General features: G+C 44.5%; 1 protein-coding gene across 6 annotated transcripts in view; it reads right to left on the bottom strand.

The window, feature by feature from the left end:
* Positions 1 to 24726, bottom strand: part of LOC137532681 (death-associated protein kinase 2-like) — a 180504-nt gene that overhangs the window by 38495 nt on the left and 117283 nt on the right. For all 6 annotated transcript variants that reach the window (XM_068253485.1, XM_068253487.1, XM_068253491.1 and 3 more), the window contains 2 exons: positions 18091 to 18230; positions 2594 to 2815 (listed from right to left, as the gene is read on the bottom strand). In XM_068253485.1, the coding sequence (XP_068109586.1) occupies positions 2594 to 2815; positions 18091 to 18230 (362 nt within the window). The remainder of the gene's footprint in view (positions 1 to 2593; positions 2816 to 18090; positions 18231 to 24726) is intronic.

The following is a 24726-nucleotide window of genomic DNA, read 5'->3' as shown; positions in this document are numbered from 1 at the left end:
CTCTGATGAGAAAGCGTTGGTATTTCTGCCGGGGACTTAGATCGGTGAGTGGGAATTATATTCCCATTCACTGATCGGGGGGCAGCGGGAGCGCGCGCGGGTGCGCGCCCGATCGCGCGCACCACACGGCTGCAGCACCACTGCCTATCTGGACGGATATATGCGTCCAGATATGGCGAAGTGGTTAAAGAGAAACTCCGACCAAGAATTGAACTTTATCCCAATCAGTAGCTGATACCCCTTTTACATGAGAAATCTATTCATTTTCACAAACAGACCATCAGGGGGCTCTGTATGGTTGATATTGTGGTGAAACCCCTCCCACAAGAAACAAGAAAAGTACGTACTCTTGGCAGTTTCCTGTCTGTGAACCCTTTTGCATTGTGGGAAATAGCTGTTTACAGCTGTTTCCAACTGCCAAAAAAGAATGCAGCAGCTACATCACCTGCCAACAGTAAAAATGTCACCATGTAATAAATGTCAGACTGTAAATCAGCGATTTAAAAGATTTTACAATGGGCAAACACTGACTAAATCATTTATACATAAATATTGTAAAACTGAAGCTTTTTTTATTACATTATTTTCACTGGAGTTCCTCTTTAAGTAGTTACATAGGTGCTGCCTGTGCTGTCCATTCCCAGTCAGTACACTCTTTTTGCAAAAGTAGCCTGTGATTGTAATGAGTAGAGCCCTATTCTCTTGGTGGAGTGACTATTGGTTATTCTCAGAGATCCCCACTCATTACTGACCATAATACTGATTGGGTAGGGAAAGCCATATAATTGGCTACATGAATAAACAGCAGCAGACATCCTATAAAAACAGTTAAACTCAGCTCCTGGTCATGTGTGCTGAACCCCAGGGGAGAGTACACCTCCCCAGACCAAGTATCAATACAACTGGGCTACAGTAGACTATCAGTAGGCTTCTGGTTAGTGCTAAAGTTAGGCTAAAGTAAGTATGGAGTTACTATGTAAAACAATGGATGGGCCAATAGGTCAGGATATGGTTAGGAATAGACTCAGGGACCAGATAGAGGTTAGTTTTAATGTATTATAAGTAAGCACAGGCACAAAGTTAGGATAAAACTATAAACAAGGTGAGGGGGTACAGCTGATTATAGTTATGGTACATCAAGCACAGGGAGGGGGTAGGCTTTAGTAGTATATTGGGGATCAATGATTTTACCTCAGTATCCTGCTCACTTTTGGCACTGGGAAATCAGCACAAAGTATCCTGTTGTGCACCCCTCAGTAATCAACAACAAGGTTTTTCATTAAGAGCGAGACTAAATGTAATGGCTAATTTGGGACAATGGGGATCAGAGGGCACCTATGACTACCTTTGGTGGTCACTGGTATAACACACTGAACCCATTTATTACACTGAACAGGGCAGCATCTATGTGTTCAGCAGATTTTACTGCAAAGCACTGCAGCAGAAGGCACCCCAAAGACATCCTCAGATTTTCTGTTCCGCCACCATTTTGTGTTTCAGCCCTTTAGTTCCTGTACTAGTGTGGCTCAGAGTCCCAGTATTGTCAAGAAAGTGTAAAGTTTTCAGGGCTACCTATAGTGTCACCGGGTTTGATGACTAACCACTGACAGACAGAGACCTTCTATGTCTACTTACAGAGTCTGCAGTACAGCACTGTGACTTCTGAAAGAAATGGGAGTACTACCCTGACTAACACAGATTAGGTTGGCTGTCTATGAGTGCTGGTGGATTTGAAAGGCCACTGGGGCCGAGTACCAATTGGAGAAGGGAGAAGACACACAGGGGAGACTGCTTATACTTGACAGTGCTGCCTAGCTGGAGTCATCATTTATGTTTACTTTCCCATGGCGGGGGTTGGGTCACGTGGTCTCTGCATGATTAGGAAGAGTGCCATTCACTGCTGAGTGGAGAGGCCTCTGTGTTTCCGGAGCTGGTAGGTAGTAGTGGATAGCTGCAGACACTTATGACATCATCCATCCCATTGCCGCTCTCGCATCCAATCCGTGCAGTATTCTTCCCTCCCACCTAGCTTGCTCTAGTGCTTGCAGTACTGTTATGTAGTAAATGAATAGGAGTAGCAGAGTCTCAGAACGGCTGTGTGAGAGACATGGCTACTCCTTAAACCATCTGAGGGAGTGGTAAGGGAATGGCAATGCAATGCTAGAAGTGTAAATGTTTCTGTGGCCCCTCGCCCCTGTCTCACAGCCCAGAAAACCCAGAGACCTCTTCCACCATCAGCAACAGCTGCTACTTGTGGTCACACAGGAACAACAGGTGCCCTTTACCGCTGTAATGTGAAAACACTGGCTGCCCATATTACAAGGGGGGGGGGGGGGGTGTATTGGGGGATGCAAATGCCTCCCTGTGACCTGGTCCTGTCCTCACCTGCTTTCAATGCAATGTCTCATGTTCCTACATACCTCACAATATGAACTGCAGTGCACCACAAATAGAGTAAATGAACCTAAGGTCTGCAATGACTGCACTATGGGGGATCTGCTGAGGTCATGTGATCACACAGCATGGCTGCCTTCCGTTTGTCTGTTGAAAAGGAATAGGTAATAGCATGTATAGGAAACAAGGAGATACTCACAGTTCCAGGATAAGCACCATTTCAGCTTTGCTGGCGAAGACATCATAGAGCCTCATAATGTTGGGGTGCTCCAGCTGCTGCAGAATAAACACTTCCCGCTCCACCTGATCCCTGTCCAGGCCCAGCCGACTGCCTTTACACTTGCGGGTTTTAATGAACTTCCCTGCAAAGAAGGTTCCTGTGCTCTTCTCTCGGCATTTCCTCACCTCCCCGAAGTGACCGCTGCAGACAGGAGACAGTAATGCAGAGAGATCAGAGGAGGATTCCGCAGAAGATTTATGTACTATAAAGAAGATCTCACCAATGCATCATCATTTGTTTATTCTCCTTATTTATCTCTTGTATTTACATACTGCCTGGTCACATCACTAACTGGTCTTCTGCAGGGCTCACACATACTGTAAAATCAGTTTGAAGAAGGCAAGTAACCAACCAGCAGTCCTAGGATGTGGGTAAAAAATGGGGCACCTGCAGGAAACCCATACAGACATGGGGAGAAAATACACTTTATTAATTGTTGTATTGAATACATACTGCCTTGCCGTGTACATGCAAAAAGAGTGCCGGGAAAATGTAGGTGCCGGAAATAGCCGCTAGTAAAATATTGGTAAGATTACCACATTCCACTATTGTGCAGTGCTAATTATGATAGCAACATATCAGTAAATGTTACCAACATTTTACTGTAGCAAAACGTAACCCTATTCTCCCACAGAGCCCTAACGGACACCCCCGCTGATGCCTAAAGGGGCCCATACACTGAGCCGATTAGCGGCCGATCTATTGAGCGATCGCAAATTGATAAATGTTTTCCTGAATAAAATGGTCAATTGTACTAACTATAGGATTTCAGGGATTATAGCCCTGGATGGATCCCTCAACATGTGTGGCCCTCTGTAACTAACATATTCACCACCATTGCCATAGGATATTATATTAAGGATTAATACAGTATAGCAACAGATACAATCGCTCACCAGCTGATCTGTATAGGCCATACATAGGGTTGCCACCTCATGCCTTTAAATACCGGCACATATGAATTATACAGGTTCTGGAGCTACTCACACATAATGAGTGCCTAAACTGCATCTAATTAGCCACAAGGCATGTATAATTCATATGTGCCAGTATTTAAAGGAATGAGGTGGCAACCCTGGCCATACACGGTGTCATTCTACACAGACAAAATATAAAAAGTGCCAAAATCAATTGTGTGGAATTGCAATCTCATGCTCATCACACATCTAATGTATTTCAATGGCATCTCATTTGACCTGCATTTTTCTTATTTGTTTGTACGTTTTCTTTAATTTTTTTGCATTTTTAAATTGTGCTACGGTGTTACTTTTTTTCTGTGTGCAATTTACAATTTCTGTAAATCATTGGAAACACTGAAAAATTGCAATTGTTTTGTGAAAATCACATCCAATGTTTAAGTTAGAAGGATTTTCATGTAAATTAACTTCATTGGTACGCGTGGTAAAATCACATAAGGCCTCGTTCACACTTAATCAGTTGGTACGCTTTTTTTCTTTCTTCTCCATAGCAGAGCATTGTGAAAAAGATTTCAGTTGAAATGCGTTAAGTGTGAAAGGTGTCATAGGAAAACATGGGACTTACTTTGAAATCAGTTGACCTTTCAGTTATAATTGAGAGCAACTGATTAAGGCTGGTTTCACACCAGGACGTTGCGTTTTAGGGGACGTTATGGTCGCATAACGTGCCCCTAACGCAACGCCTGGTGCTCTCTAATGTGGACGTCAGAGTGAGCCGCGTTGTGCAGCTCACTCTGGCGTCCGTGATGCGTACTCTTGGACACATGCGGCATCACGTGGTCCCGCCCGGCCAATCGCCGCACAGAGTGGCCGCTCCAGGAAGTAAACACTGCACGTCACTGAGTGCACTGAATATTAATTAGCCATGTGCCTGGCCGCTCTCCGCTCCTCCCCAACATGACTGAGCATGTGCATGCAGTACGTTGTCTTATGGCGCAGCGTTACTAAGTAACGCAACGTGGGCACTGTGAACAGCCCATTGATTTTTCATTGCTGTGCGGTGGGGTGCGTTACAGGCTGCTCTAACGTGCACCTGTAACGTCTCACTGTGAAACCAGCCTAAGTTTAAACGGGGCCTAAAAAGGCACAGAAAAAAACACAAAATCATGGAAGAAAAATCAAAGGACAAAGATCCCCTCCCCTCCCCCCCCCCCCCCCCCCAAAAAAAAGACTTGCTGAAAATTTTGCGCAAGTGGAATACGCATGGAAACACAATATAGAGCAGGCTTTTTCAATCAGGGTTCCCTGGAACCCCAGGGTTCCTTGAGTACTCTGCATGGGGTTCCTTGGCATTTTCCCCCATTGTGGGGGAAGTATAATAGAGCACACTATAATAGGTGGTAGTGTAACAAGAAGCACTAAATTGGTGGCTCAGGGGACAGTATAGTGAGTGGCAGTGTAATAGGGGGTAGTGAAATAAACAGCTACACGTACTGTTAAAGACCATGCCTCCTGCAAAATAAATGCAGGGGTTCCTCGAGATCAAAAAATTGTTTGCAGGGGTTCCTTGAGATCCAAAAGTTATTTGCAGGGTTCCTCCAGGGTAAAAAGGTTGAGAAAGGCTGATATAGAGAAATGTATGTGTGCATCAAACACCAAGTTACACCTGACAAATCTGGCTTTGCAAATTTGGCCTAATTGGCTTATCATGAGGCATTTGCTCATGTAAATATGCATTTGCTTTCGCATGCCAAATTGTGCAGGGTCTAAAACCAATACCGCAAAGCGGATGCCCTGCGGGGATTAGTTCATGCTACATTAGCACTATCCAGGAGCGCCAGGTCCCCAATGCCCGCATTGATGCACACATACATTTTCTTGTAGTAAGTATCTTCATAGTGGGAAATTGCATGGAGTCTGCCTTAACATTTTTTCTAATCAGATCATGGCATCTGAAAAAACGTAATAGATAGCATCTGCAACGTAGACAAATCAGCCTTCCCCAGCATCCACCCATTGCCATAAATTACAGCAGTGTGAACACAATGACACAAATAGTCCCATAGATTATACTGCTTTACATTAATAGTAAACCCTGCAAATCAATATTATCACTCATAAAATAAATCAGGTACCCTCATGAATACCAAAGAAATATCCAGTGCACAGTGCAGTTTCTAGGCTAAAATGCACCCAGGGCGAGTGTGTAAAAATTGCCCCCCCCCCAAGCAAGGTATGGGTGCCCGCAGTATAGGTTAGCCAGGTCTAGTTGCACTTAGTATAGGTCCCCCCAGTATAGGTAGCCAAGAATAGGTACCCCAGTATAGTTAGCCAGGCATAGTTGAGCCAGTATAGTTGCCCCCGCTATAGGTTAGCCAGGTAGGTGCCTCCAGTATAGGTAGCCAGTATAGTTGCCCCCAGTATAGGTTAGATAGGCAGGCGCCCCCGGTATAAGTTAGTTAGGTAGGTGCCCCAGTACAGGTTAGCTAGGTGGGTGCCTCTAATATAGGTAGCCAGAATAGTTGCCCCCAGCATAGGTTAGATAGGTAGGTGCCCCCCAGTATAGGTTAGATTAGGTAGGTGCCCCCCAGTATAGGTTAGATTAGGTAGCTGCCCCCCAGTATAGGTTAGATTAGGTAGCTGCCCCCCAGCGTAGGTTAGATTAAGTAGGTGCCCCCCAGTGTAGGTTAGATTAAGTAGGTGCCCCCCAGTGTAGGTTAGATTAGGTAGGTGCCCTCCAGTGTAGGTTAGATTAGGTAGGTGCCCCCCAGTATAGGTTAGATAGGTAGGTGCCCCCCAGCGTAGGTGAGATTAGGTAGCTGCCCCCCAGTATAGGTTAGATTAGGTAGCTGCCCCCCAGCATAGGTTAGATTAGGTAGCTGCCCCCCAGTATAGGTTAGATTAGGTAGCTGCCCCCCAGCGTAGGTTAGATTAAGTAGGTGCCCCCCAGTGTAGGTTAGATTAGGTAGGTGCCCCCCAGTGTAGGTTTGATTAGGTAGGTGCCCCCTAGTGTAGGTTAGATAGGTAGGTGCCCCCCAGCGTAGGTTAGATTAGGTAGCTGCCCCCCAGTATAGGTTAGATTAGGTGGTGCCCCCCAGGGTAGGTTAGATTAGGTAGGTGCCCCCCAGGGTATGTTAGATTAGGTAGGTGCCCCCCCAGTATAGGTTAGATAGGTAGGTGCCCCCCAGCGTAGGTTAGATTAGGTAGGTGCCCCCCAGCATAGGTTAGATTAGGTAGCTGCCCCCCAGTATAAGTTTGATTAGGTTGGTGCCCCCCAGGGTAGGTTAGATTAGGTAGGTGCCCCCCAGGGTAGGTTAGATTAGGTAGGTGCCCCCCAGTATAGGTTAGATTAGGTAGGTGCCCCCCAGCGTAGGTTAGATTAGGTAGGTGCCCCCCAGGGTAGGTTAGATAGGTAGCTGTCCCCCATAATGGAGGGGGGAGCCGGAGGGAGGGCAGCCCGACCTCTCCCTCCCTCTCCTGGGCCGCCCTCCGTGCTCCCCCCTCAGATGCAGAGCGCAGCAGCAGCAGCCAGGGAGGAAGCGCTGTAAACAACATACCTCCCTGCGTTCCAAGCGCTGCTCTCTCACCGCCGGTCTCTTCCTCTCTGCCTATACGATGATACACAAGCTGGTTCCTGTTTAGCCGGAACCAGCGTGTGCATCATCGTATAGGCGGCAGAGAGGAAGAGACCGGCGGCGAGAGAGCAGCGCTTGGAACGCAGGGAGGTATGTTGTTATGTTTACAGCGCTTCCTCCCTGGCTGCTGCGCCCTGCATCTGAGGGGGAAGCACGGAGGGCGGCCCAGGACCAGGAGAGGGAGGGAGAGGTCGGGCTGCCCTCCCCGCGGCTCCGGCTCCCCCTTCCATTTCAGCGCCCACCTCCTAACAGCGCCCCGGGCGGTAGCACGGGCCGCACGGCCCTAGAAACGGGCCTGCCGGTGCAATATAAATGGCTGTACATCAGAACTTGCACCAACAGCATAGAAAATGCAGCTGCCAAAATCCGCCAGGGCTGTGGAGTCGGTACAAAAACCATCTAACTCCAACTCCTCAGTTTATGATTCTACCCACTCTGAGGGCTGGTGCACACCAGAGTGGTTCTGAAGCTTTTTTTAAAACGTTTGCAGGGGGGAAAACCACTTGGCTAATGAAAGTGAATGGAATGGTGCACACCAGAGAGGTTTGTTTTTCCCACAAACACAAACAGCCCCCCTGCAGCATTTTTTAGATTTCGGAGGCGTTTTTGTCTCAATGTTAAAGTATAGGAAAGTGGGAAACCACTCTAAAAAACGATAGATCAGAGCGGTTTTCCAGGCGTTTTTGTTACAGAAGCTGTTCATTAACAGCTTTACTGTAACAATATTTGTAATATGCTACACAAAAACTCTCCAAAAAACGCTAGGCATGTTTAGAAAACGTCTCTACACATGCCTAGAATCGCTCTGAAATCTGCTACAAAAACCTCTAGCGTTTTGCAGATCTGCTAGAGGTTTTTGGTGTGCACTGGGCCTCTCTCTTGGACTCTGACTCTAATTTGCATATAGCAATCTTGTTCATTGAAAGTATGTAACATAAAATGCGTTTCATCACTATCAAAGCTTAGGAATTTTAAAGCTATATTAAGATGGCATCTGCTTTTAGGAACAAAACAAAGTTTCTGGCCAGGAAGCTGACACTCTACCCTGTCAGCCACCCCGGCCTGTTTTTCCCAACATGATTACCCAGGGGCTCCCTCCATATACCTACGCGTGCGGCTGCATACTGCGCAGCCGCATGCGTAAGGGTATGGAGGGAGCCCTTGTGCATGCGGACAATTGGTCGCGTCCGCTGGAAGTGACGGAGCCCGGTACCTGCGATACAGGAAGCGGAGGATTGCGGCGTGGGAGCAACCCGTGCTTATGGGGCTGGAGGAAGCCCCAGGTATGTATAAAACCTTTTCCTATTTTTCCCTATCCTTCCTCTCTGGTTCCCTTTAAGAGTGATGTGCAGTCACTCTGCAGTAGAATGAGGGTATTCTTCCTTCTATTATGCATTCTTCATGCATGATCTGAACCAGGTTTACGGGTGACAGACAACACCTCTGCATTCAATGTTCACAACATTCTCAGTGTATTCACAACAGCTCTGTGGGGAGTGCATATGTAGAAAATAGTACTACCATATAACTTAATTTGTAAGCACCAACCCCAAATTTAACAACATATCACATTAATGTATTTCACGAGCAAAGGGTGTGTATACATTTGCATACAAAATTTGCATAAAACTGCATCAACCCAGAATTATTTGAAGATCCTTCACCATTCCTACTAATTGCCACAACCACACATCAGGCTTTATTCTTACAGCAGAGATTATTTTATATATAGGATTCCTGTGTCCACATCAGATATACAGTTACTATCAGATATGTATACCTGAAAAATTGCAGCAGCACAAGTATCTTGTATTTTGATTGGTTTATTTCATTTTTGTAGACTGCTATCATTGTATATGTTATTTATGATGACTATTATCTGAGAAATAGAACATTTTATCTAATTTTCTCTGTTAATTACAGTTTAAATTTACTAGGAGTCGGAGACGGTGCATTTTTTTCCCAGACTCTGACTCCTGGTACCCAAATACTGCTCTGACTCCCCAGCGCTGAAATCCACTATTTACCGTAATTTTCACCTTATAAGACACAAAAAAAACCCTGCCCCTTTCCTATGCATTTTCGCATTGCAATTACGTAAACACATAAGCCATAGCGAACGCGAAAACATGTAGGCAAATTCTTTTGCAATCGATCCAGAAATCGCAGGGACTGTTCCCGCCGCTTTTGGGTGCAAAAAAGTGCATCTTATAAGGCGAAAATACGGTATTATATCACTGTGAACCAAATGTATATAGCTTAACTGCTTGCCGACTGCATCACGCCGATGGGCGTGGCCGCGGCGGCAGCCCCAGGACCGTGTAAAGTCCTGGGGCAGCAGTTTGCAGGAGATTGGGCGCAGGCTGCGAACGCATCTCCTGCTCGGATGGCGGAGCTCCGTACCTCCTTCAGTCTCCGAATGGCGATCGCCGCTTGGGAGACTGTTAGAAGGTGAAACCGCCGTCTATTTGCATGTACAGCGCTGCGATCTGCAGCAGCGCTGTACTGGGGACAGCCATGTGACACAGCTGTCCCCTCCATTGCCTCAGCAGTGATCAGCTGTCATAGGCTGAAGTCTATGACAGCCAATCACAGGGATTGGCTGGCGGGGGGAGGGAGGGCGTTTGTAGGGTTATAAAAATTAAAAAAGACATTTTTAATAAAAAAAATAAACATAAATATTGATAAAAAAACAAACAAACAAACACTGGGGGAGCGATCAGACCCCACCAACAGAGAGCTCTGTTGGTGAGGAGAAAAGGAAGGGGGGAATCACTTGAGTACTGTGTTGTGCGGTCCTGCAGCTTGGCCTTAAAGCTGCAGTGGCCCATTTTACATAAAATGGCCTGGTCACTAGGGGGGTTTAACACTGCCGTCCTCAAGAGGTTAAAGTAAAACTTAACCCCATCCCAACCGCCTAACGGGAGGGTAGCAGCCCCAGGAACGCCTAACGCCGAAAGGCGTCAAGTCCTGGGTCGGGGTTTCACAGGAGATTGCGCGTGCCGATGCGCACACATCTCCGCTTGAATGACATCAGTCTCCCAGTGGCGATCTATTTACACTGTACATCGCTGCGATTTATTGTCACTTGGCTGTCCCCTGGGGAGGCTGATGCCTATGACAGCGGATTGCTGTCATTGGCTGGCGGGGGAAGGGAGGAAAAATAAGGAAAGAAAAAAATAGCAAAATGTAATAAAACAAACAAACAAATAAACAAACAAACATGCCAGCAGGGATCAGAGTCCACCAACAGAAAAGTCCACCAACAGAAATCTCTGTTGGTGGGCAGAAAGGGGGGGAGGGGATTACTTGTGTACTGAGTTGTACGGCGCTGCAGCAAGACCTATTGCTATGTACACACCATACAATTTTCTGGCAGATTTACCTGCCAGATCAATTATTTCCAACATGTCCGATCTGCATTTCAATCGATTTGTAATAGAAAAAAAGATTAAAAAACGATTGTAAAGTTGAAAAATCGATCAAGATTCAGATCGGACATGTTGGAAATAATTGATCTGTCAGGTGAATCTGCAAGAAAATTGTATGGTGTGTACATTGCCTTATGCTAGATACACACTATGAGATTTGCTGGCAGATTTACTGTCAGTTCGATTATTTCCAACATGTCCAATCTGATTTCCAATCGATTTCCGATCATTTTCCAATAGGGATGAAAGGAAAACAGTCAGAAATTGATCGAAAAATGATCAGAAATCAGATCGGACATTTTGGAAATAATCGATCTGACAGGAAATCAGCCAGAAAATCTCATAGTGTGTACCTAGCATTAAAGCTGCAGTGGCCTGAATTGTAAAAAAGATAGCCTGGTCACTGGGGCGTGTAAGCCTATGGTCCTGAAGTGGTTAAGTGAAAACAAACTGATAAGATAAATAATTGTATCTATCCGCCTACTTCTAAAAATAACTTTTAGATATCCCACAATTTTATGCTATGTTAAAAAACTTAAAAAAGTAGAATTATTGTTTTGTCTCAGCTCATCTCCTTATCTCTGAGTGCTAAAATATATGAACTAGCAACATTTGTATCTACCCCCTACTATCAGAAGCTCAGTTCTCTGACAGGAAAACTGTAATTCCTTATCAGTGAAGGAGGTTCTACTGGGGTCCCTTCTAGAGAAAAGCTGTCAGTTGCATAGCTGAATATTAACTCTTTCAGGCAGAGAAAAAATAAAAGCAACAGAGCATATGTATTTGTGTGCTTGGCACTGTACATACACATGTCTATCTCATCATGTCACTTAAGCTTCCTTTTAAGTGCTTCCATCCAATCCGTACAGAAATATTATAGACCACAGGTGCTAACAGTACAGGACTATTGTGAACTCCTTCAGGTTATGCATTTTAAACTGGACTTTCACCAGCAGAGGCCTCGAATGACATAATAAAAGGACACATTTGGTTACTGAGTCCGCTAAGCTATCAGACATTTAGATCTGTGCTCCAGAGATGTGCTTCAAAGAAAATGTATGTTTGTCTATTTAGCCTAATTATATTCTAAAGAAACAAAATAAGACTTTCACTTACCTCGGGCTTCTGCTAGCCCCCTGCAGCCGACCTGTGCCCTCGTAGTCCTGGACCAATCCTCCATTCCCCCACCACGGGTCATTTTTTTTCTCGTACTGAAAGCCGATTTCTAAGTCGACCTTCATTGCGCCCTGGCCACGCATATCCTAGTACACGTTCCTGTAACCAGGAGCACCCTGCGCAGGCACAGTACAAGAAAATCCCTACTGTGCCTGCGCAGTACGCGTCCGGCCATGGAAGCATGAGCGAGGATGTGCGCTGCCAGGACCACGCAGGCACAGTGCACTTGAACAGCATGAAGTGAAAGTGGGACCAGCGCATTGGTGAGTGGCTGCCTGGGCACAGGTCGGCTGCAGGGGGCTGGCAGAAGCCCCAGGTAAGTGAAACTCTTATTTTTTTTCTTTATTTCCGTTCTGCTTTAGGGTAGGGACACACTAGGCGGAATCGCATATGCATTTTCCATAGCACATAGTGGAAAACGCATATGCGATTCTGCCTAGTGTGTTCCTACTCTAAAGTACACTTGTCACCAATGAGAATTTCTAAAAATCTGAATCTTTATTTTAGTCTAGCATAATTAAGAACCACTCATTAAGTGGAGCATGAAATTTGTGGGATATTTGAGGAAGATCGTCACTGATCCTTTCATCTATAAACTTTTAACAGCTAAGCCTTGTACATGTAGATTAAACTCAACTGAGGAGACCGATGATGATCACCTTTGCCAAGAATCTAGTGTGAGTACTGCACCCTTCAAACCCCCCCAAGCGGCTCAGCCAGCGATCAGCATGGTGCATTGATTTGGCCGTGTGCTGGCCAAGAGCATTGTTGTTCCCAATCACCCCTCCCACTGCATGACACTTCTTGTGCACCGCTCTGTGGGATCTCATCTGCCCTGCATAGCAACAGAATGCATCACTAGCCTGGAGGCTAGCAACTTTTCTACACAGCCTTGACCCTGCAATCCATGGCAGTTGACATTGCCAGGTGACATGCCTCACACATGTGTATACAGCTATTGCAACGCAAGAAGTGGAGAGCCTCTAAATCTCAGAAGATTGGCTAGTAGATTGACTGACAACTGAGCAATTTTGAAGCATGCAATCTGCAGAGTATCAGTGACTTAAAAAGTAACTGTTAGGCATGAAAAACAAAATCAATTCTCTATTTCTATCTGTTGATCATATAAAAGGAATGCTAAAAATGCAATGCATAACTTTAAAATCAATCGTACTTTTTTATTGCAGAGATGAATCCTCATGTCCTCAGTTCCTTAGTACGCAGCCAGTAATCAGCTGCAAAAGAGAAGTTGCAGTGCAGGCTGGGGCGGGGGAGTTTCTGCACAGACACAGCTAGTTCAGCCTGTGTCACTCTCACTCCTTTTCCTCTCATTGGCTGCCTCCCATGACTGTCCATGTCTGCCCCCTCCCCACACTCCAGCCAGACAGTCATATCAGCCGATTCATGAGGGCAGCGGCTGCCACCACCGCATCGCATCCATGGGGACCCCGTCCCTGCTACCATTTCCTTAGGGTATTACAATCAACGTTCGCTATTGGTGTGGGGAGGAGGGGGGAGTAAGGGAGGAAATGACTCACCATTGGCTTCAGCTGGAGGGAGTAAACATGGCCCCTGCCAGCGAACAGAATTCTCTCCATTTACCTTTTTTTATTTTATTTATTTTATAACGTTCACTGAAATCAACACTTGGACCGTGCAATACACATGTTATGTAAGTAGAGCTAGTATTTATCTACTTATATATGTTGTTTTTTTATCTGGCATAGTATGGCTGACAGCTCCTCTTTAAGATTAAGTTTCAGTTTGTTGAGAAATAAGGGCAGTGTGGTGTATCAACCACATCCCCAGCTGATTGTTTGGTCCATACATGGCCATCCAGAGTGGTGAAGAGGATGTCTTATCTTCTAGAGTTTATTACAGTAAAATGGCCCAAGTTATAAAAAAACAAACTGAGGCCTCTTTACCAAGACTGCTGAACAGTTCAGCCTCCCGGCTGCTGACCACAAGCGAAATTCGGTTGAAATTACATGCACCCGAATGGCAGCCTTTGGTAACACCATGTTCGACACATGGTGGCGTTGCCCTGTGGAAAAAAAAAGTCTCATGGGGAGTTTAAGGATGGCAATCGCCGTATTCAACTGCAAGTTCATGGGGGTGTTGTCTGTCCACCGCCCATGCTGAGCTCTTGCCGATGCGGAAGTGTGTTGAAGTGTATTGAAGGAGACGGCGGGCGGATGCGGCTGTGCGGGAATCTGCAGCATGCTGCTTATTCTCGGATCACTCTGCACACAGTGGAAACTGTTCCATTGCCGTGCATTGGGTTTAGGCCACCTGCGGTGTGATGTGGCTATGTAGCCGCATCACACCGCTTCTAATGGAAACGGGCTCTAACACTTATTAATAACAACAGGCAACCACAAAAATGAAAAAAAAACAAAACATGAAAATATGGCATTGTAGAATTCTGGTAGTGGGTAGGACTCTTCCCTTGTAAAAGTAGAGTCCCAGGTTTGGTTTCTGGCCAGAACATAATACAAATGTATTTTGAAGGTACTGCCTGTATTTCGGTAGGGTTCCTCCAGGCACTGTGGTTTCCTCCAACATCCCAAAAACATACTGTAGGTTCATCAGCTTCCACTAAACTGGCCCTAGACTGTAGTTAATTTATAACATTACATTGTAAGCTATGGAAGATGTCAGAGCTATAAAAATGTACAATAATCATAATGTAAGAAAGTAGGGCTATTTAAACCGACCAAAAGAAAGAAAAGTGAGAATCAGTCAGAGGCACTGGAGCAGGAACTACATCAGACAGCCTCACTCACTCACTGGTAAAGGGCTAGCAATGATGATATCGTGAAATAACAGTTGAAATGGCTATCCCAGAGACATCATTGACAGTGTAATTAACTAGTATTTTAACTGTGCTCAGAATGTAATGTTTATTTTGAAAAAAAAAAAGTTGTAGTACAAATAATCCAGCAAATATGTATGTTTTTTTTTTTTAATTCTCGCTTTGTAAAGATTGTAAATTTCTTCTGAGAAGGGGTAGACTCATATATGATGTAAAGACAGTGTTCATTATAGATGACACTATCAAGTGAACACACAGAGATCAGTGCTTGTACATTGCAGGCCGATGTTCCTCTTACAGGAAGTAGAGGGGAGGTGGGATCTGATAAAGGTAGTACAGGGAAACAGAAAGGGAACTGTGGGAGATAAACATTTCCTGTTTATAAGTCACATGGAGCTAGGAGATAGCAAATATTATTACTACATATTTATATATTGATGACACATTTCCCACATTAAATTACACACACCTGAATTCTAAATAAACTGAATAACCTTGCACGCCAGGAATGCGATGAAGGCCAAAACATAACTTTTCATTAATATATTTAAAAAGTACTCGAGAGGACACTGACAAGTAGTGCGGCTAACATACAAAAATGTAAATAGTGAAGCAGTATGGAAGAGAGAGCAGTTTGGACATTTTTACTGCTGGCGGGTGATATCAGTGCAGGAGATTCTGTTTGCATTTTTGGCAGTTGTAAACAGCTGTTATTTCACACAATGCAACAAGGCTCCCACAGTGTGATGTCAGTACCTCAGTGCTGTGAGGCGCTGGCATCACACTGTAAGAGGGGTTTCACCACAAAATCAGCCATACAGAGCCCCCCGATGACCCGTTTGAGAAAAGCAAAAAGATTTCTCATGGGAAAGGGGGTATCAGCTACTGATTGGGATGAAGTTCAATTCTTGGTTATGGTTTCTCTTTAAGGCTGTACACACGCTCAACCAAACTGCCTGATTCTCGTCTGATTTTGGTCTGTATGTACGGGTGTCAAACAAGTAGACGACCAACTGATTACAGTCGGTTTTCCCGAACCAACCGGTGGATCAACTCATACAACTGTTGGGCTGTTATCGTGCAATTGGCCGTGTGTACAAGTCGTTTGAATGATTGTACTTAACACTTGTTAAGATCTGTTAGAAGGAAACATTGCGGCATGTAAATGCAACAACCAGTACAAGCGATAAAGGGATGGAGTTTGTCAGTGTGCATAATGCAGTATTTTGGTGTGCATGAGAGGCGAAGGGAATAGTGGAGCACTCCACAGTTGGCACATTTTCAAGCAGCATAAATTTGCATGCATAATTTTCAGAAACCTAAATCAACTTAGAATTATTTGCATCTCATTGACCATAGCTGCTGGTCATGGGGAAAATGTATAAAGATTTTTGAAAGTGAGTAAAATAAGTTTTCAATGATACACTATATACAACTAAACAATTAGGTCTATTTGAAAAAACAGCAGTAGAATGTTATGAGCAGAAACCGCCAGCGCCCACATCAGACCCGCGTGCAGAACAACGCCTGTGGCTCGGCATATGCGCACTCAGGCTTACACGGACGCAGCCCATAGACGCAGATTTAAAGTTGGTTAAGCAAATGTGTAAGTACCGTACACTTCTTTTTTTTATAATTCTATGCAATCTCAAAAAAGATTACAATTTTCCCTTCATTAGAGAGAATTCAGTCTTTCTATGTTTTGTCCCTGATGCAGTGTAGGCTATTCAATTATTGAGCAGTGTATACATAATTCATGCACTATACCGATTGTTAATGAATCACGGAGCTCCAGAGGACTGCAAGCTATGACTCAATGAAATCATTTCATACTTTGAGAAGCCGCTGCCTAACCATTTGGAATGATACATTGATTTGCTTGGATCAAAAGGTGGTTAAAAATGGAAGTGAAACTCCTCTATCACGATGACAAATATAGTACATTCAAGGTCATTACAAGAATGTCGGTTAATATTATTATGTCTTCCTGTACTTCCTGAGACAGATCATTTCATTGACCAAATGACAGGAAGTACTAATAGGAAGGGGTGGTCTGCTATGGACATGAATAATGTTCTATATAAAAAGTGGCATGGTATCCTCAGGATCCCAATGGTAAGAAGATCACATAAGCAGGATAGATGAAAAGGTGTCATCATGATCAGTACTTCTATGGCAACAAATTCTTCGAGATGCAACTGTGAAGGTTTTGCATCTTCATGATCCTTGCGACATACAGATCTTTCTGATCAGTACAGATGAGAAATGTATCCCCAGGATCCCTATTGCATGCAGATTCCTTGAAAATAAATTAAAGGTTGGCATTCTCAGGATCCAAATGGCATAGAGATCTTTTGATCATTATAGATAAGTATATAGTCTTTAGAAAAAGAGAGCGTACCTTCTTTTAATGCTAAGATTTCACATATCAGGAAATAATTAAAAAGAAAAATCTGAAAACGTAAGTACACACCCTACCACTTACACCGGAAATGAAAGGGTAAGTAGCAGCCTGTAACTGCTATTCAAATGAACTGACATTGAAGTTTCTGCATGGACAAGATGACATCAGGTGAAGTGGTCCGTTCTAGTGAATCACAGCAGCGGACACCAGCTGCACTGAGGAACACTTGTAGACACTTTGAGGTGGCCATACATCTGTTGATTCTGCAGCCGATTGAGCAATTTTGTGCTGAAATTGGTCGAATGTATTGATCAGACATGCTGCAAAATCTCGGGAAGACATCGTTGATCAGCTATATGGCAGAAACGTTGTGCGATATTGAGATGAACGCAATGGAACCCCTGCCGCTGTCCCCCAAAACACGGTCCACATGGTATATGTCAGTGGCCACATGGGATGGCAATGCGGAAAATGGATGGACAACACGGTGGGTGATAGCGCAAAGGTCAAGTATATTTTACTGCATGGGGGAACATTTACATTTTGGGGGCAGCATCAGCGGTGAGGCGATGGAAGCAGCACCACGAGGCTGATTCCTGGGAGATTTCATGCTGAAATTGATCGGGAGTCAGCCTGCGGTGTATGGGCAGCCAAAAAATCACTCTCTGGTCAGATTCAATCAGAGAGAGATCCGTCTCTTGGTCGAATCTGCCCATACATCGCTAGATGTAAAGGCACCTTTAGATTTCGAGAAAGACTATCACGCAACTTAAATGTGTACATAGCTTTGAAATGCTAAACTAATGTAAATGTATGTAAACAACCATATATTTAGATTATTCACAAGACTAGCTCAGTAGTCACAGATGTGCACTGGCTACTAGGCCAACAAGCAAGCAGTCTGTCAACAATATAAAAAAAATTATTTGGTTTGGGGTGTCCTTTTCTATGCATCCTCAGAAGAATTTTCTTCCTATGCAATTCACCAAAATTGCAAAAAACTAATAAAACAAAGATATTGTTATTAATAGATCTCACCTGCCCAACTTCTCCAGGAGCTCATAGATGTCCTCCACGTTGTCGTGCTTAAATGAGGTCATGTTTGGGTTAAACACTTCGTCTTCCAGGCTTATAAAATCCTCCTCATCTCCTGAAAGCTTTATCTCCCCTTCGGAAGACTTGGAGAGAAAACAAGCACATTTAAGTAAAGAAACACATTAGATTCCCTGATTTCTGCATTAGGATGTGGGTTCATGAATAACTTGTCCTAATAAAACGGAGAAAAGAGGAACACACTGTGGCTCTGGACACCTCCTACTGGATGCGTCAGAGTAATTCCAGTTTAGATTTTTTTTTTTTGTAAATAGCATGATAAACTGTCAGAACATGATTAAAACCATGTGTCACTATGGTAACATCAAACTACAGCCCATATCAAATACCTTATTTGTCAAACTTTCATAGTGACTAGACATGTTACATTTTCTCCCTACAGTGGATGTAGGTCAGCCCTAGATAATATTAATTCCCACCTTCTTCTTCTTAGTCTTGAAGCATCTAAAGCTCCTGGGAGGTTTGTTTACAATTTGCTTGTTGCTCAGATGAACTTCAGCTGGACGGACTCAGTGCTTTTTTTATGCACCGTAACATTACAGCACAGAAACTTCTGCATCTAATTGACACTGCTCTGACTTAAATTCCCACTAGGGGCATGCAACATCTAAACATTTTCAGCTGTAAGAAATAGCTACTACAAGAGCATTTACAATTCACCATTGAGGTGTCAGAAGAGTGAATTGATGGCTGTCTCACCAGTGTTTGGCCTTCTGTTGGTGTTATATACAGAGTAGTGCACGATAGACTGGCCTGGCTGCCTGCCACAAGTGCAAGTATACAGGGAGATGTATGGGGAAATGCTTTCCTATGGTAGCAAATGCAGGCGACACAGGCTGGGGGAACACACAAAGCAAGGATAGGGACTGACCAGCGTCTGCCTGTAAACTCGCGCTTGTGGCAGGCAGCAGGGACAGTTTTTCCTGCACCACCCTGTACATGTCAATAGCTATTTTACTGGGTAACAGTAAAAAAGGGCGCAGGAGGCTAGTGGACAAATCGGGCGCCGCCATTCACTCCTATAATAATTATCGTTTACTGGGCGCCGAACAGGAAAAAAGGGCGCCCGAGAATAATAACGTTTTCCAATGGCGCCCGAAGATTTTTCATGTTTTATAACTGCTTGTGATGATTTACGTTTCTTATTTCAATAAAACATTATTTTAAATGTTATCCCTTACTGTTTGTAAAACATTATTATTCACGAAACAAAGCGATCAGTACGTAATGTAAATTGTAATATATTTTATCCCTTACTGTTTTTAAAACATTATTCAACACACAATACAGTGATCACTAAGGAGGGTCTTAGGTGTAGGCACCAACAGGGGTGTCTTAGGTGTAGGCACCAACAGGGGTGTCTTAGGTTTAGGCACCAACAGGGGGGTCTTAGGTTTAGGCACCAACAGGGGGGTCTTAGGTTTAGGCACCAACAGGGGGGTCTTAGGTTTAGGCACCAACAGGGGGGTCTTAGGTTTAGGCACCAACAGGGGGGTCTTAGGTTTAGGCACCAACAGGGGGGGGGGTCTTAGGTTTAGGCACCAACAGGGGCGTCTTAGGTTTAGGCACCAACAGGGGGGTCTAGGGGTTAGGGGTAGGTACAGGGAGGGTTACTTAGGCACCAACAGGGGGGGTCTTAGGTTTAGGCATCAACAGGGGGGTCTAGGGGTTAGGGGTAGGTACAGGGAGGGTCACTTAGTAATTTTTTTTTAAAACGTTATTATACGTTTCACTATTTAAACGGAAGATTAACGTTTTTACAATTGCCGATTTAATGCACATTATTTAATGATTTATAACTTTATAAAACATTAATTTTAAACGAAATACAGTACAATACATTTTTAAACGTTATCCATGCTTATCGTTTAAAACCCTGCGCCCTTTTTTCCCAGCGCCCCTTTTTAACATACGCATTTTACTGTGTTACTGTGTCAGTATCCAGGCAGGACTTTTTGTTATAGTTTTTGATAAAATGGGGACATTTTAGAACCTCTACCCAGTGGAACAACAATACAAGAACCTCATTTGCTTGTGATGTTTTTGTCCCACTGGGCAGCTCTGCCTTCAAAACATGTCACTACTGATAGAAAGGCAAAAAGTAAGGTGAGTTTTCTGGTAGTCAGTCACCTGAATAGGTGTTACACTGACAAAACTGACAAGGGCATCATTACTTTTCGCTCCCTTGCAACATTTACTGCAAGTTACAAATGACCCCAGCAGGGACAGAGACAGTCATAAAAGCCTAACAAGGGTTACATTTTTTATTGCTCACACACAACAACCAGAAAGAGTTGTCTTGAGATACATACAGTATTACAGATGAAACAACTTTAGTTAAGAAAAAAGCAATTCATTCAGTTTGACTCCATACATTGCATGGAATAATTGCTAACATTACCTCAACTTTGCTTACATGTTTTATATACACATAAAATAGCCTAAGAGAAACTCTCAGGTGGGAATGTTAACATTTGCTGGCAGTGACTGCAGGTACTGAATATGAGTGAGAGGGGCTCAAGCTCTGTACAGCTGGATGCATGCATTGTAGTTGCTCAATCTGGGCCCTAAACTAGAACTGTTGCCATGTTGCACAGTGAAGCAGGCATGGCTTATTGCCTGCCTTTGCCAATGCTTCAATGTCTGCAACATTAAAATGTGTAATTAAAATGAACTATAAAAACAAATATGCAGCCCTGATGTACAAATTATGATTATTTTCTTTTATAGTATTGAGTGACATAATCTGCAGCACATTACAAAGTACAATGTTTTATCACTGACTGACCACAGAGTATCTCACCATCTAATCCCTACCATAGTCATAGTCTAAAGTGTAACTGTCGGGCATGAAATCAATTCTTTATTTTTATCTGGTAAATGTAACGATCCGCTCAGCTGCCTGCGCAGGCAGGCAGCCTTTTGATCATTATTCAGGTCTGCATGCTGCAGGACTCTGGAAAGAAGTCCTTCTGTCAGTTTTGCAGCTTGTGCTTGCTGAGGAATTTGCATACGTTGTCATGCAAATTGCCTGGCCACATTCATTGGAGGCGTGTACTATAAGTACTATGTGTGTCCCACAATGCTTCGCTGCTCATAGAGGTTTGTTCCTGCTGGACTCACCTGGAGTGTCAGCCACTGCTATCTTAGTATAGTTAATTCCTGGGGGTTGCTTTAGGCTCCCCTTCTAGCTCAGTCAGGTTGTATTATCTGTATTGCCTGTTCTGTCTTGTCTTGCTTGTTTGCCATTGTCCTGTCCCTATGGTGGTGGACAGGAAATGGTTCTGATCTCCGTTCTTGGAGTATAGCTGGTGCAGCGGTTGCTATCAGCTATCTCTTCTGTTCTGTCTCCTGGGATCGCGCTAGCTACTTTTTGCTAGTGCCGGGGATCCTTCTGTTCTGTCTCCTGGGATCGCGCTAGCTACTTTTTGCTAGCGCCGGGGATCCTTCTGTTCTGTCTTGTCTGTCGCGATTGCGCTGTCACCAGCGGCGGTTGATAGCGAATCGTTCTGTCTTGTTTGGATCGCTTTGGCCTCTAGCGGTAGCGGCTGTGGATCCTTCTGATCTGTGTTCCTGCTCGGATCACACTTGCTCTGGCGGAAGAGCGGTGGATCCTCTCTGCCTAGTTTCTGTTTTCGTGTGTCTGTCTTGTCTGTTGCGACCGCTTGCTGAAGGCTCGGTGAGGTAACCGTTAAACAAGCGTCGCGTCCTCTGTTTCATGTTTGTCTGTCTATGGTTAGTTAGGCGTGCTTGTCTCTGTTGTGCTTATCACGTGGAGACCGCGCATAAACCGTGTGCACTGTTGCGAATGAGTGCGGTGTTCGCGGTTAGCTAGCGTTTATTATTTTCCGTATCTCCTCATTGTATTATTTGCTGTGCCTTTGCTAACCTCGTGTTCTGTTCTGTTCTGCCTTGTGTCTCGTCTGGCGATCGCACCTCTCGCGATCGCGTTCCTATTTCGTATCTGCTGTTGTGTGTGCGCGGTCGCAGGGTGGCGACTAGATTGGCGCACACACATACAACCTATCCCTTTGCTCAATCTCATTCGCAATCGCCTCTCTTGCGATTGCGTTCTGCGCTTCGTACAAATTCCTGTCTGGCGTTTGTGGAGGTACAGAGGATTGGTTCCTCTGCACTCCCCAGCGCCATCTGCCGACAGGAATTTTCCCTCTACTGGTGCTTGCACCAAAAGCTGGGTTCTAGTATCTTGACACGCTTGTGGAGGACCTCCGCAGTGTCAGCGCACATCTTTGTGCGCTGAACACGGAGATATCCCACAATCGTTACATTATATGAGCAGCCCAACCCAAAACCCCAGTGTAGAGGGAATTTCTGATTTGTACGATTTTGCTGAGTATGGTTCCTGTGTCTTTAAGAGTTTCAAAATATTAAATTCAGAGACGAAAGAGGATTTTCTCTCTGAATGCGTAAAATTTTGTCTGAATCCTACTTTTCAAATTACTGATCCGTCCACGTCTGCTCTCCAATTAGCTTATGTGCTTTTGAAAGATGATCTGTTTGTATGGGCTCATGAAATCTTGCAAGACAATTCTTGGAATGATAATCTATATCAGTTTCTTACATTTACATTCTCCTACTGGTTTGAGTTGCCTTGCTTGCCACCTGCCCTGTATGAGTGTGTAGTTGCTAATGAGTCAGCTGCTCTACCTACTTCATGCAAAACCATTCAGTTTGAAAATGAATGCAGTAACTATTCCCCTGTGTCTAAACAGCAGCCACCTAAAGCAGCAAGGACTAAAAGCAGGAAAAAAAGGAAGACTTCTCAGCTGAAAAAACCGTTGCCCATAGCAATTACAAATAAAAAAATTGGGTACTTATCCGTTAGCCGGGCGCATCCGGCAGGTGGCGCTGTTGTAGCGAATTTGGATGCGCTGTTGTATCTAATTTGTATCTAATTCCATTCATAGTTACTGAACGTAGTACTGTGTGAATGGAAGCGCCGCAGGTGGCGCTAATTACATTGTTGATACGCACGATACAGTGTGTTAATGGCAAGGAATATACATTGTATTTGAAGTGGCCGGAATGAAAATGAAGGCGGCGGCAATGTAACACATGAAGCCGCCGCCGCCTTCGTCTGTTCTCCCCCTTTGCCCTCTCGCTTGTATACAATGCTGCCAGCCTGCGGGGACATGCGTGTCCCCCCAGAGTCGTTCGTCGCGGCAGGGAAGCCTGCTTGTTTCCTTGCGACGAACGACTGTGGGGGGACACGCGTGTCCCCCCCCCAGCTGGCAGTGTTGTATAGAAGCGAGAGGGCAAAGGGGGAGAACAGACGAAGGTGGCGGCGGCTTCATGTGTTACATTGCCGCCGCCTTCATTTTCATTCCGGCCACTTCAAATACAATGTATATTCCTTGCCATTAACACACTGTATCGTGCGTATCAACAATGTAATTAGCGCCACCTGCGGCGCTTCCATTCACACAGTACTACGTTCAGTAACTATGAATGGAATTAGATACAAATTAGATACAACAGCGCCACCTGCCGGATGCGCCCGGCTAACGGATAAGTACCAAAAATTGTTTCTGTAAAGTCTGAAATGTCTCAGGTTTCATTACCCCAAGAAAGGGCATTTGTGGATCCTTTGATAGGCAGAATTATTTTCTATATTAAAGGAGTGAGAAAGTCTTTGCATGTTCCTGACCCCAACCCTTATGAGGGTTTCTTGGAAACCGAGTTGTTTGAACCCCCATTTGCTCCATGGGATATTGGAGCATTAATTGAGGAGTTCGAGATTGATTGGAAGGCGTTTTGCGATTTTTACATCGCAAAAAGCGCAGAGATTCTTTATGCTTGTCTTGATTCGGTGTACGCTTTGATTGACTCTGATGAGTGTGACGAATGTTTTGTGAATCCGGTGACTTATGTGTGGCAGACGATTTTGGATGAATTGCACACACACCAATCAATTGACTTCAATAAAGAGACATCGTTATCGGATGATTGTTCCTGCCTTTCTGGGGTAAAGCATGTGAGTCTAGATATTGTGCGACCTGACATGAATGGGTGCACTACTGTGGTTGATTCTTGTGCGAATCTTGAAAGATTCTCTCCTGATTGCGTGAAGTTTGAATCTATGCGATGTAATGCCTGTTTCTCAGATGTTCCTGCAGATTGTGATCAACATGAATGTGCCAGTTTTCTCAAAGATATGTGGGATCCCTTGTCATCTAAGAACAGATCTTTAAGATCTTCCATCTATGATCCTGCTATGGGAAAAATTCCTAAACTATGCAGCATCAAAAGTGAAATTAATATGCCTAATAAAGTTTATTCTGTTGATGTCGCTATTTCTTCTGCAGATGAGTCTCTGTCTCACCCTGTTCACACCTGTAAGGGCCCGTTGCCTGGGGACAATTGCTCCAGTGTTTCGACCCTAGATGCCTTGCAGTCTGCTCCGCAGATCGCGGAGATTTGCGCTATGGAAGCGTCAGTTTCACAACCTAAAGCGATCTTGGATTCGCAGGTTTTGCGTTCTGGCTCCTCGGATTTGACATTGTTAGCCGAATCTAAGAGTGAGACAGCGCTTCGGTTTTG

This window comes from Hyperolius riggenbachi, chromosome 9, assembly GCF_040937935.1.
Source record: "Hyperolius riggenbachi isolate aHypRig1 chromosome 9, aHypRig1.pri, whole genome shotgun sequence".
Lineage (NCBI taxonomy): Eukaryota > Metazoa > Chordata > Amphibia > Anura > Hyperoliidae > Hyperolius > Hyperolius riggenbachi.
This window is presented reverse-complemented; position numbering and strand designations above follow the sequence as displayed.